General features: G+C 17.3%; 1 protein-coding gene across 1 annotated transcript; it reads right to left on the reverse strand.

Annotated features, from left to right (window-relative positions):
- Positions 1-13,566: 13,566 nt before the first annotated feature.
- On the reverse strand, positions 13,567-15,115 carry BGW36DRAFT_365997 (uncharacterized protein). Its single transcript, XM_046214701.1, has 5 exons — positions 14,944-15,115; positions 14,588-14,644; positions 14,425-14,524; positions 14,041-14,374; positions 13,567-13,980 (listed from the first exon to the last, which is right to left on the reverse strand). Exons 1-5 carry the CDS (start codon positions 15,027-15,029, stop codon positions 13,931-13,933), a joined length of 627 nt encoding a protein of 208 aa, XP_046077308.1. The 5' UTR covers positions 15,030-15,115; the 3' UTR covers positions 13,567-13,930.
- Positions 15,116-15,704: the final 589 nt, after the last annotated feature.

Genomic DNA, 15,704 nt, shown 5'->3' on the forward strand with positions numbered 1-15,704 from the left:
ATTAATAAAGAATTAAAGAAGTAATAACTAGAGATAATAGTTATTAAAAAATTAATAAAATAGGATAAGAAATTAAACAAGTTTAATTAAAATTTAATAAGATTTATAAATAGAAAATTAAGAAAGTATTTAAAAAGTTATTAAAGAAATATTATAACTTTATTAAGTTATTTATAAAAAGAATAAAAATAAATAAATAATAATCAATTACTAAGATTTAAATATAAAAATAGAAAATAATATAAATAAAATACTATATTAAGAATAAAAAAGAGATTTATTATAAAGAATAAAATATATAATAATATTTAATATTAAATAAAGATATTATAATTTATAAATTTTTAAAGATAATATCTATAAAATAATATTCTTAATAAATTTAGATCTATATAAATGATTAGTTATCTCTATAGAATTAAAAAGACTATTTATAGAATTTATATAATATATTATATCTATAAAAATATTTAAATAAATTTATAATAATATATTTTAATGATATTATAATATATTTAAAGAATTTTAATTAATATAATAAATATATATAAAAGGTTATAATAAAGCTTATAAAGATAGAATTAATACTAAAAATTAACAAATATAAATTTAATATGATATAGATTAAATATTTAGAAATAATTTATATATTAAATAGATTTAAAATATCTAATAAGAAATTAAATATTATTCTAATATAACTAATTTTAATAGATATTATAGCTATATAATAATTCTTAGAAGCTACTAGTTATATATAAAGATTTATAGAAAGATATATAGAAATCATAATTCTATTAATAGAATTAATAAAGAAGAATAAATCATTTAAATAAATAATAATATAATAATAAATATTTAAAAAAATTAAAAAACTTATTACATATGTATTAATTTTAAAATTATATAATCTAAAACTATAAAATATTATATAAATAAATATATTAGAATATAAATTAAGAATAATCCTAGAATAACTTAATAATAAAAAAGAAATATATATTATTATATTTTATTTAAAAAAATATATTAGTATAAAGATTAATTATAATATATATAATAAAGAGTTATTAGTTATTATTATAATATTTTAATAATAATAATACTATCTTTAAAGATTAAATTATAAGATAATTATAAAAAGTAATCATTATAATCTAAAATATTTTATAATTATTAAAGAATTATTAAAAAGATAAATATAATAATATAAAGAATTATTATAATATATCTATAAAATTGAATATATATTAGAAAAATAGAATATTATTATAGATATATTAAGTAGATAGCTAAACTATATAATTAATATTAAAATATTAAGAATGAATATTCTATAATAGAAATCTAATATATTATAATATAATTATAAAATAATATTAATAGTTATTATTAAGATTAAAAAATTAGAATTTATAAAAAGACTAAAAAATAAAATAATTAAAAATAAATAAATCTAATAAGAATTATAAGATAAGATAGCTATACTATAAAATAGACTCATAATATAGAATAATATAATTAAAATATTATAAAAGATAATTATAAAAGTTATTATAAGACACTATAATCTATCTAATTAAAAATATCAAAAAATTAATAAAATAATTAAAATGATAAATTAATCATATTATTTTCTATTTTTTAGAAAAAGGATTAAGAACTATATTTAATAATATAAAGAATATAATTAAAATAAATTATTAATATATAAACTCTATAGAAAGATAATAATATTAAGAATATTCATAGAAGTATAATAAAATATCACTATTAATTTTATCTAAAGATTATCACTATTAGAAGAATTAATATATAGAATAATCTATATTAATATTATAATAGTTATTAATAGATTAATTAAATATGTTATTTTATAATTAGTATTAATCTATATAACTATAGATTAATATATATAACTTATATTAATAGAAATATTTTTATAAATAGATTTATTAAGTAAAATCATTATAAATTATAATAAACTATTTATAGTAAAATATTAATAAATAATTATAAAGATATATAGAATAAAGTATAAATTATTAATAGTAAATTATTAATAAATTAATAATTAATCTAAAAGAATGATTTAATTAATTAAATAATATCTATAAAATTATATATATTAAGAATAAAATAATTAGATATAAACACTATCAATAATATAATTTATAATACATAATATAATAAATATAATTATAAAATAAATATTATATTTTATAAATTTTAAAAGATTCTTTAGAATGATATAGTTTAATATATTAAGAAAGAAACTATTAGAAGTTATAATAATATAAATTAAAAATCTTTAAATATTTTTTTAAATAATTTTATAAGATATTAAATAGATAAAATAAAGAATAAAAATCTATTATAATAAAAAATATAAAGATATATCAATTTTTTTAAAAAAAAAATCATCTTTTATAATAAATTATAAAATAAAAAAATTTTAATATTCTAAATAAAAGATTAAGTAATAAACTTAATACAGTTAAATATAGATTTTTTAAAATTAAAAAAAAACTTATTAATAATAATTATAAACTTTAATTATTAATAAGAATAAAAATATATTTAGTATTTTATATCTTATTATTAGAATTTATAAAAAACCTAAAGAATAATAAAAATAAAATAGATAATAATAACTTTAAAATTAACTTTATTAGAAAATAAAAATTAGAATAAGAAAAAATCTTTTATTTAATTAAATAGATAGAATATGGATCTAAGTATAATTTATAGAAATTAATTAAATATTTAAATTACTTAAAAAAGATTTAAGCCTTTCATTATTAAAAATTTAAAAAATAAAAAGTCAAAAAAGTTATTTTTAAATAATTTAAAATAAGTTTAAAAGATAATAATAGCTATTTTATTAGTTTATTAATTAATTAATATTTTTTATTTCTTTTCTTTTAGTTTTCTTTATTTATTCTTTTTCTTTTCTAATTATTTTAATTCTTTTATCTTCTTTATATTATAAATAATAAAGTTATTAGCATATTTCTAAAAAAGATATTACTATTTTTAAAGATAAAGAATTTTAATCATTATAAAATCTTTTTTTTTCAAAAGTTTATTTTAAATAATTAAAAGCTATTTTTATTTCTTATTAAAAAAGAATATTTTTAAATTAATATATTTTGAATTTTTAGTATAAATATATTCACTATAATAATCAGAATTTTTATATTTAATATATAATTTATTAACATAAATACAACAAATATAAAGAATAATTATTATAAAATCTTTTTTTTAATATAATATAAGAGTTTATTTTTCTTTATTAAAGACTTTAAAGATATAGTTAGATTATTATTATAAATATAGAGATTTATAAAATAAAGATATTTATTTAAGAATATGGATATAGCTGATTATTTATTATATTATTAAAATATTAGTTTTTAAAGAAAAGAATTATTATAAGAATTAATAAATTATAGCTAATAAATATTATAGTGAATATTATTATATAAGTATCTAATAAAATTGTATATATATACTATATATATATATAGAATAAGTATAGAATATAGATATTAAATAAGAACTACTTAGAAAGTAGCAGTAAGCATAATTATTATATAGTATAATTAGATATTATAAAAATAGAACTGAAAGTAATTATACTTTTAATACAATATAATTATTAATATAAAAATGATTAGTATTATAAATTAATATCTTATTCTAGTATATACTAAAGCATATAATCTCTTAGAGTTAAAAAATAAAATAATTAGATCTTTTAATATAATATCTTAGCCCTCTAATATTGATCTTATATAACTCTTTTATCTTGTGTTAGCAGAATATCCTCTAAGATCTCTGATCTTGAGACGAGTTGTTGACAACTTTTGACAATAATTCCTTATTAAAGAATAATTTAAAGATTAATTAGATGACTGATTACATAGTACATTAAGATATAATTAATTCAATTTAAATAGTCTATACTTATATATTATTATAATTAATAAATTAATCCATTAATTCTTAATATTTTCTCTCTAAGATAATATTAAAATTAAACTAATAAAAGCTAGTATCACTCCACAATATAATATTAATATCACCAATATCCATTAAGATTAAAGAAAAAAAGAGATAAATAGAAAATTATAATTCTTTATTATCTTAAACTAAAGTTAGCTTTATATATAAAGCTAAAAGACTTTCTTTACTATTATTAAACTATATATATTTACTAACTAGCTTATATAATAGCTTTTTAAATTCATTTATTATTAACATTGGTAGGCTCTTCATAGTATATACACTTTAAAAGAGCTATTACAACATTAATTAATTTATTATTTTAAATAAATAAAAATACTATTTTAATTTGAATATTCATATTTAACAAAGACTTTTAACCTATTAATAAAATCAATTTAGATAGTCTACTTTAAAAACAAATTACTTTATATATTATTAATTTATTATAAACTACCCCCTTTTTCTTTACCACTTACTGAGTAGATATCAAATAAAAAATAATAAAATTCTAACAGTTTATACTTCTATATATTACTAATATAATTAAAAAATATTATCTTTATTAATATTAATATAATTATTAATATAGCTATTATCGCTGCTAATTATAGATTAAAGTTAAAAATAGATTTATTTTAAGAATAAAGATACTCTAATATCTAATAAAAATATTTATAATTAAATAATATCACTTTAATATATTTAATTATATCTTTTTAATCTAATAGAAATTATTAATAGTTTTATAACTCTTACTATAATTAATATATTTAATAATAATATTTCTTTAGTCTTACTTAACTATATATTTCTAAATTAAATATATATCTATATAGATATTATATATAAATACTTTAAAAAGACATTAAACATAGAAATATTTAAATCTTTAATATTTAAAATACTATTTATACTGCTTCTCTCAATAATAGAATCTATTAATATAAAGACTAACCTTCTAAATTATATCTTTAAAAATTACTTTATTTACTATAAGAGAGCTTATAAATTTAATAATAAATAATCTTTTATAATGTTTTAATTTAATCAATCATCTTATATATATAATTTTAATCTTTATTTTTTAGATATACTAATTCTATATAATTAAATACATTTTAATATCCTTAATTTATTCTAAATTAAAATCTATAGAATATACTGAAATTCTATTAATAATTACTCTTTATATTAACATATACACTCATATATTTAATTTAAAAGCTTTAATCTAATTCTAAATATATTATTTTAATATCTTAATTACTACAATATTATAAGCTTAAAGATTAATATTATTCAATAGTAACTATTATATAATAATGAATATATAATCTATAAATACTAAATTTAAAATTATCTTTATTACTTTAATCTTAATATATTCTATTTATCTAATAATATTCACTAACTTAGTCTTTTTTAATTCTTTCTATAAAATAGTATTATAGATCTTAATTATAATTTTATTATTTAAGCTTAACTTAGTTAAAATAATCTTTAAAATCAATAAATCAGTATTTTAAAAAAGAAAAATCATTATATTTTTAAGTCTTAGCTACTATTCTTAAATATAAATAATCTTCTATAAAAAGATTAAATCTTAAGATAAACTAGTAATAATGTTTAATTTATTAATAAATTTTTATAGATTAATATAGTATCTTCTTAGATTACTTTTAGTAATCTTTAAAAGCTTATAAAAGTCATACTATCATTTCTAATAAAGATAAAATGTATGAAATTATTAGGCTGTCATTTGGTTCAGTTCTGGTCCTGAGTTTCTGGACCAAACCCAAAAGTAGGTTGGTTCAGTTTGGTCTTTAATATTGAAATTAAAACTGAAAATTAAATAATTTTGACTCTCTAAACTAAAATCAAACTATGCTAAAAAAGAATTACTAATTATAATTAGATTATTTTGAGTTTAGTCTAATTTTTATTTAAATAATTAAATTATATTAAAGAATTTTTAACTATAGTTAGATTTTATTTTTAAAAATATATTAAAATCTTTTTAAATTTTAATAAATTTAATAGATAAATAATATAAAAATTATAATTAATTATTTAAATTATAATTTTTTATCTAATTATTAAAATATACTTAAAAAATAAATAGATAATAATGAATATTATAAATGAATATAGAAATATATATATATATTTTTTTAATAGATAGATTAATTATATAATACAATTTAAAAAATATAAATAAAAATAGAAAAGATATTATTGTTATCTAGATAATTTTTAGATTATAATTTAAATATTAAGAATTTATTATAATATTTATAAAAATATCTAAAATAAAATTTTAATTTAAAAAATAAGAATTTAATTTATGAAAAACTGATTTAGAAATAATTATATAATTAGTAATAATTATAAAGAATTAGAGTTAATCTTAAATATTTTAGTATTATTAATGGAAATTTATTAATATTTAGATATTTAGATAAAATTGAATTAAAAATCTAAACTAAATTAGATCTAAATAGACTCTAAAAAACTATATAATCTTAGATTTGGTGAACTGAACCATATCAGTTCACTGTATATAGGACCAGAACCGAACCATTCAGGTTTCAGATCGGTTTTGGTTCGGTTCGAACCGAACCAAATGACAGCCTAGAAATTATATATATCTTTAATAAAATTAAGAATAAACTTTTTTTTAAATAATTTATTACATATTTAAATATAATTAAAAGTTATTTAGATTATATTGCTCAGTTTCTTTATATTAATAATTTATTTATATAGCTACTTTGGCCTATATATTAAGAACAACTTTTCAATCGTAAATAGTATTATATTATCTTTTTATATCATTATATCACTTAAATAATACAAATTTAAGCTTAAATGATAACTAGAAAAGTTAATTACTTTTAATCTAATTCTTAGCCATATCCAGCCTGCTTTAGGCGAGGAATTTCAAAAATTCGTTCCGCGAAGAAAAAGATGTTTTTTTTAAACAGTATATATTTATTAAGTTTAAATTTTTTATTTTAAATAAAATTTAAAAAATTATTTTTTTAATAAATTACTCTAAAACTAAATAAATAAAAATTAATTTAATATTAAGAGTTTTAATTATTATTATTTAAAAAAATTAATTGTTTAATAGATTTAATATAGTATAAGAATATTATATTTTATATAAAGTCTAATAATCTTCATAATATTTATAAATTGATACTGATTTTAATTATTATTTTTATATAATATTATTAAAAAATAAAATTTTGATCTATTTAAATATTAAAATAATATTTAATATTTTAAATTAAATTAATTTTTATATTATTTAAAAATTAAAATATTATTTAATTAGATTTAATAAAATTATAAAAATTAATAAAATAGATAAGCTTATATTTTTTAATATTAAAGATAAAAATATAATATTTAATTTAATAATCCATTTTAATATAAACTATTTATAATTAAAAAGATTATTAATTAAAGGATTTATATTATAGATTAGATAAACAATTAAAAAGAATAAAAATTTTTATAAAATATTAATTAATATAAAGATATATTTTAATATATAAATATATATTTTTTATTTATTTGAAAAGATTTAAATATATAGAATATATTATTCTTATTCTTTTCTATATAGATTATAAAATAAATATTTATAATATATATTATTATATATTTTCATAATATTAAATAATAATATTAATATTTTAAAAAAATCTTTATTTTAAGTATATTTAATTTATTTAATTATATTTTAAATAATATAATCTATAAAAACGTTTTTATAATTTTTTAAATATATAAATAATAGTAAAAAATATTTTTTTATAATATAATTAAAATATTAAATAATATATTTTAAAAATTTAATAATTATAATTTTTATTTTTTTTATATAATATTATTTATTTTTTAAAATTTTATAAAGAATTTTTGAAGTTTTTAAATATTATTTCTTTTTTAAAATTTTATTAAGATAATATAGATTATAATCTTAATTTTATATTATTTAATATAATAAAAATCTAGTTATTTTAAATAATTAAAAATTAAAATATTACTAAAATTGATTAAAAAAATTATTAAAAAAAATATATATTAAAATAAAATAAAAATAGCTCAATAACAGTGATCCTACGCAAGAAAGGCAATTAGGATTATTGACATCCTAAGATATACTGCTCAATGGTGTTACTCAATACGCTCAGCAAGTTTCTCAAATCAATAATTATACATCAAATTGGCTATATTATTAAGACATACTTGCTGCTTCTGTTCATTTATATAGAGAGATATCATGACATCTTAACTAATTATACTATTCAAACTATTATTAATTAAATTAGAAGAGCCTAAAATAAAGATTTATTAATAATATTAATACTTTTACTTAATACTATAGACATATATAATAATATATATTATAAATAATTATTATATAATTTATATAGGTAGTAATTAAGATATTTTATAGATTTAGATTTAGATTTTTTTAACTAATTAAAGTATATATATTTATATATTTAAAAAATATATTATAAAGGTTTTTTTTATTTTTTTACTTAATCTATAATTTTAATCTATCAATTAATAATATTAATATTATAATAATAGAAGTCTTAGAATAGATTAATATTATAAAATTATCATATATTTATATTAAGATAGATTCCTAGATGAAATATTATATATTAGTTTTTAATATTAAAAAATATAAATTTATTTATTTATTAATGTTTATAATCTTATTAAATTAAATTATATATTATTTATATTATTTAATAATATAATTATTACATATAGAAAGTAGAGTATTATTTTAATATCTAATTAGATTTAAATTTTATCTTTAAATAATACTAAGCTAAAATATTTATTAAAGCTAATATAAGTTTATAAATACTATAAATTTCATAAAATCAATATAGAAAATAATTCTATCAGTTATATAATAAATCTATTAAATAATTATAATCTTTTAGATATTTTATAGAATAATTATTTAATTCTAATTAAAGATATTTATTAAAGAAATAAATTAATAAAATAATATAAAGCTTTATCTCTATTTAAAAATATATAATATATTTAATTAATAATAATTAAAATATAAATATTAAACTATATTTATTTTCTATCAAGTTCTAAATAAAGTAATTTATTAAAAAGATTATTTTATAATTATATATTAGTTTAATCTATATTATATTAAACAACCTAATTTAATAATATTCTGAGAATAAAATTAAACTAAAGAATTATATCTTTATAAAGATATATATTTAGAAAAGAATAGATATTTATTAATTTTTGTAAATAGTACATTAGATAATTAAAAGAGTTAATAGATATTCTTAAAAACAATCATTAAAAAAGATTAATAGAAAGTAATTAAAGTAATATAATATCATTTAACATATATAAAATATTCTTTTATTAATCTATTTAGATAATAGTAATTATAAAGATTAAATTAAATTAATAATAATATATCTTTAGATTAAAAAATAATATTTAATATATTTTAGTATTAAAAATATTTTAATAATATATATTATTAAAATATATAATATTGAATTTAATTTATAAATAGCTTTATATTATAATAAAATATCTAATTAAAAAATATATATTAATAAAAAAATAATTATTTTTTTAGATAATTAAATTACTTTTAAAATATTTATTAGTCTAAATATAATTTTAAAATAAGTTTTTATATAAAGCTATTAAGATCTATTTAATGAATATATATATAAAGGTATCTTAATTATATTTTAATAGATTTTTAAATATAAAGATATTTAAAATAATAAAATAATATATTAAATAGTTAAATATATTATATAAAAAGCTATTAAATAATTTATTTAATCTATTTATAGTAATATTAATATTAATTTTATATTAAAATAATATCGATTAATATTAGCTATTAAGTATTAAATTTAATAATTAACAAAGAATTTATAAAAATAAAAATAGAAAAAGATAAAGTAAAGACTTTAATATATAAACTACTTAATATTTTAATTAAAAAGATACTAAGATATTGAGATAATCTATATAAACTAATTATATTAAATATTGGTTTAATTATATATAGAATAAGTTAATTTAAATTATTATTTATAATAAATTAAATTTTAAAATTTATCTTTATATTTATATAATTTTAATAGCTAGTCTTTAAAATATATTATTATACATTATCTTTAATATATATATAAATATATAATAATATAATATTAAATTTAAAATAGCTATTTAATTAATAAATTTAATAAAATAATTAATAAATTTAATAAAATAATTAATAAATTTAATAAAATAATTAATAAAAAAAGATAATAATTATTATTATATAATTTATAATTAATATAGATATATTTAATTAATTTAAAATAATTAATTTTAAAGTATTTAATATATAATTTAATAAAATTAAAACAGTAGTTAAAATTTATAATTAAGAATATTAATATAGCTTGTATAGAGTATAGAATATATAAATATTAATATATTAGATTAATCTATAATTAATAAGAATTAGTAATAATATTAATATTCTATTTAAGATAGAAGTGATGCGAAGTAAGGCCTAATAGAAGATAATTTAAAAGAATGTATAAATATAGATTTAAGCTAGATAGACTAAGCTGAAATAGAATATTCAGGTAATATTATATAAACCAAGTATGTGTAGTATACTAATTAAATATGATAAAGATAAGTATTATAAATATTATTAATTATTTATATTATTTATATTATTTAGATTTTTATATATTTTATTTATTTGTATTATTTATACTAATTAGTTTATTTTATCTTTCTATAGTAGGCTGTCATTTGGTTCGGTTTGGACTGAACCAAAACTGAACTAAAATCTGAATGGTCTGGTTCTAGTCCTATATCCAATGAACCAAAATAGTTCAATATACTAAGTCTAGAATTATATAATTTTTAAAACTTATTTAGATCTAATTAAATTTAGATTTTTAATTCAATTTTATCTAAATATTTATATATTAATGGATTTTTATTAATAATATTAATAAATTTAGAATTAATTCTAATTTTTTATAAATATTTTTTTAAATTATAATTATATAATTAATTTATTAAAAAAAAATATATATATATATTTCTGTATTTATTTTATAATATTTATTATTATTTATTTATTTTTTTAGTATATTTTAATAATTAGATAGAAAATTATAATTTAAATAATTAATTCTAATTTTTATATTATTTATCTATCTAATTTATTAAAATTTAAAGAGATTTTAATATATTTTTAAAGATAAAATCTAATTATAATTAAAAATTCTTTAATATAATTTAATTATCTAAATAAAAATTAGATTAAACTTATATTAATCTAATTATAATTAGTAATTCTTTTTTAGTGTAATTTAATTTCAGTTTAAAGAGTTAAAATTATTTAATTTTTAGTTCTAGTTTTAATATTAAAGACTAAACCGAATCAATCTATTTTTAGGTTTGGTCCAGAAACTTAGGACCAGAACCGAACCAAATGACAGCCTATTAAGAATAAAATAATTAAATATAAATATTATTAACAATATAATTTATAATGAATAATATAATAAATATAATTATAAAATAAATATTAAATAGATAAAATAAAGAATAAAAATATATTCAATATTTTACATTTTTTATTAAAAATAAAGTAAACAATGATAAATTTAAGATTAATTTTAAAAAATAAAATTTAGAATAGAAAATAATATTTTATTTAATTAAATTAGGCTGTCATTTGGTTCAGTCCGAACCGAACCAAGACTGATCTGAAACCCGAATGGTCCGGTTCTGGTCCTATATACAGTGAACCGAAGTGGTTCAGTTTACTAAGTCCAGAACCATATGGTTTTTTAAGGCCTATTTGGATCTAGTTTAATTTAGATTTTTAATTTAATTTTATCTAAATATCTAAATACTAGTAGATTTCTATCAATAATATTAATATATTTAAGGTTAACTCTAATCCTTTATAATTATTATTAATTATATAATCATTTCCAAAGTAGCTTTTTATAAATTGAATTTTTATTTTTTGAATTAAGACTTTATTTTAGATACTTTTATAAATATTATAATAAATTCTTAATATTTAAATTATAATCTAAGAATTATCTAAATAATAATAATATTTTTTCTATTTTTTATATATATTTTTTTAAATTATATTATATAGTATATCTAGTAAAGAAAATATAAATATATTTCTATATCTGTTTTATAGTATTTATTATTATTTATTTATTTTTTAGTATATCTCAATAATTAGATAAAAAATTATAATTTAAATAATTAATTATAATTTTTATATTATTTATCTATCTAATTTATTAAAATTCAAAGAAATTTTAATATATTTTTAAGAATAAAATCTAATTATAATTAAAAATTCTTTAATATAATTTAATTATTTAAATAAAAATTAGATTAAATTTATATTAATCTAACTATAATTAATAATTCTTTTTAGATAATATTATAAATTTAGAAACTAATATCTCTTAAAAATAATTAATATATAATAATAAATATATATCTTATAAGAGTTAAATTTAAAATATTTTTTATTATTTAAATTTTAGCTGATTCTATATATTTAATAATATTAATTAGTTTTATTTTCTTTAACTCTATTTATAAAATAATATTATAAATCTTAATTATTATTTTACTATATAGACTGAGCTTATTTAGAATAATATCTAAGATTAATAAACTAATATTCTAAAAGAAAGATATTATTATATTTATTAAACTTTACTATTACTTTTAAATTTAAAAGATTTCTAAAAGAAAGAAAAATCACTTTAAATACTATATTTATTTATAAAAATTTTTTTTTAAATTATTTTAATATTTTAATAAACTTACTTTAATAATTACTAAAAATCTATAAAACCTTTAGAATTATTTATATTATTTTAAATCTAAATAATAAATTATTATATCTATTTAATAAAATTAATAATAAATTCATTTTAAAACTACTTATCACTATATTTAATATAATTAAATATTATTTTAATAGTATTTACTAGCTCTTTTATATTTATAAGTTATTTATATATACGCTGCAACATATATAATATACTTGACTTTTTAGTCTCGGAAAATGTTATTCCCTTATCCTAAGCTATTGTTTCATTTAAATCACATAAATTTAAGCTCAATCAATAGCAGTTAGAATTAATTTATATTGAACTAATTCTTAGCCGAATCCGGCTGTGTTTGGGCGTAGAATTTCAAGAATTCGATTCCGCGAGAAAGAGTTGTTCCCTTTTGATCTAATTCTTGGCCGTGTCCGGCCTGCTTTGGGCGAGGAATTTCAAAAATTCGTTCCGCGAAGAAAAAGATGTTTTAATCCTGCATAGTAGCAATAGTATGAAAGCTAGTTAGAATAGGTCAATAAGAACTACTACTACTACTACTACTACTACTACTACTACTACTACTACTACTACTACTACTATAATCTCAGAATCATTTAGGAATGCTATATTAATACTTCAGTAAATTTTTTAGATTTTTCAACCTTATAGGCTTCTACAATCTTTAAAATAGCTTCCCTTTTTTTTAATATGTCCGACTTCATGGCGTTAGCTAATAAGGCGAATTATTGAAAAATATGAAAAATTCGGATTAGACCGGTGCGCACCAAAAACGGGAGCGTTGGTGCGCAGGATGGCACGGTTACTACTACTTTAATTGATGGAAGCTACACAGGGTAAGACTCCCCGAGAGCATCGAGCAAGCATTGATTACAGCGAGATTCTGCCATTTACAGACAAAGCATGACCAAGTCACAAGAGTCACATAATAAAACACGGGAACGCCTACCATACGGCCATTAGACAACTCCAGCATTTATTTACTCGGCTGTGTCAAGCTCATCGTGGCCGGAAGGGAGAGGATCGAGGGCTATACTAAGATATCAGCGATTGTTTGGCATGTTTAAGCAAGTCTAGTTATCACACGTACTCTTTCTGTCCTCCCCATTAGTGCCGTTTTCGCGGTCATCCTCACGGCGATCCCTATCATCATGTCGATCACGATCCTCTTTGATATCGCGATCACGGTCTTCAGGGCTTCGAGACCTGTCACGATCACGATCACGCTCTCGTTCTCGATCACGGTCACGGTCTCGATCACGACGATCGTAGTCGCGCTCTCGCCTGTCGTCCTTGCGCGGTGAATAATCACCACGTCCACGACGGGGAGACGGAGAACGTCCTCTACGAGGAGGAGTACGATCTCGACGGCGATCACGGCCAGAGTCGAAGCGCCAAGATGCAGATGGTGGCGTACGAGCCCACTTGATTAATATAGTCAGAATAGTCACAGAACGTAATTTGTTCACCTCACCTCTATCTTTAGCAAATCATCACGACCAATGCGTTTATTATGCATCTCATGGTAGGCATCATCAGCATCGCGACGACTTTCGTATTCTACAAATGCGAACCTGAAGTAAGTTCAATCAATATAACTGCATAATAAGTAGAGAGGAATGTAAACATAAACTCACAGGCGACTTGATGCAGTGCGTGGTGCAGGAATATCGCAGCGAACAAGGCGACCATATCTGCATTGGTCAGATTAGACGTCAAATTCCACGTGTTGGATAGGGAAATGATTAGACAGATGAGAGAAGTTGATGAGAATGCATTGTCAGCGGTGGGTTAGAGGAAGTAAGGGTGTTCGACGAGTCAGAGATGCCGTCCGTGAAGGTACAAAGTTCAATCGAAGTAAAAGCGTGCTCAAGATGACTGACGGAGTATAAAGTCGAGCTTTTTGGACCGAAGAAAACGGGCTGGAAATGGGATTGGATTCGGGAAGGGATCGAGGAGGTCGTCTAGTAGACCATCGGCGGATTGGACGTACCGTTCGAATTCGTAGGCGAGATCGCGCGCTCGTGTGCCGTGACCGAAGCCCGTAACGTAAAGTGTTGTTCCACCGGAACGGGACATTCTGAATGCTGTGTGGCAATGATTGAATACAATGGCGCCGATGCTGTCGTGACAGCCGTTTGATGTATTTGCGGTGAGAGAGGAGGTAGTTGCAGCATCGGGAGAAGATTATGAGGAAGGCTACGGCAGGCGGGTCAGACCCAGTAGGCTAGGAAGGACAAACAAGACAAACTCCCTTTATCCCAGTTTGCCACCCGTAACCACATCGTAAGTAGCTTTCCGCGAATCTGGTACAGACAGCCGACATTAAATAACGCGTCCTCCATTTACTACTACTCGCTAAGCCCCGACCTGTGAGGGCAGACTTTGCAAGGTCTGTCTAATGCCATTCAGCTGGTACACCAGCCATAATTTAGACTTTGAGGAGCATCGACTCAATTCCACTTTCCAAACCGGAACAATCCGACTGCTTATCTGTCATTCATATTTTGTCGTCTTTCCGATCTAACATATAAAACTTCGTTGAGACCACCGCTCCTCCACGTGATTTTGGAACTCTACAGATACATTCGTTACAATCGGCCTGTGAACATGGCTTCCTGAGCTAAATATAAACTTCGCAGTCTGAGTCTATCTATCGTTCTTCATGGCCAGCACACTCAACGCCGACGCTGAATTAGCCTACATAAAAAAATCTGACGACAATTCGGCTAAGCTATCTCTTTACGCCGACTA

This window comes from Talaromyces proteolyticus (genome assembly GCF_021365285.1).
Source record: "Talaromyces proteolyticus strain PMI_201 chromosome Unknown BGW36scaffold_1, whole genome shotgun sequence".
NCBI lineage: Eukaryota > Fungi > Ascomycota > Eurotiomycetes > Eurotiales > Trichocomaceae > Talaromyces > Talaromyces proteolyticus.

Coding starts and splice junctions, on each gene's coding strand:
- BGW36DRAFT_365997 (XM_046214701.1), bottom strand. CDS start 15,029: ATGTCCCGTTCCGGTGGAACAACACTTTACGTTACGGGCTTCGGTCAC. Junction 14,525..14,587: donor CGCACTGCATCAAGTCGCCT/GTGAGTTTATGT, acceptor AACTTACTTCAG/GTTCGCATTTGTAGAATACG. Junction 14,375..14,424: donor ATGATTTGCTAAAGATAGAG/GTGAGGTGAACA, acceptor ATATTAATCAAG/TGGGCTCGTACGCCACCATC.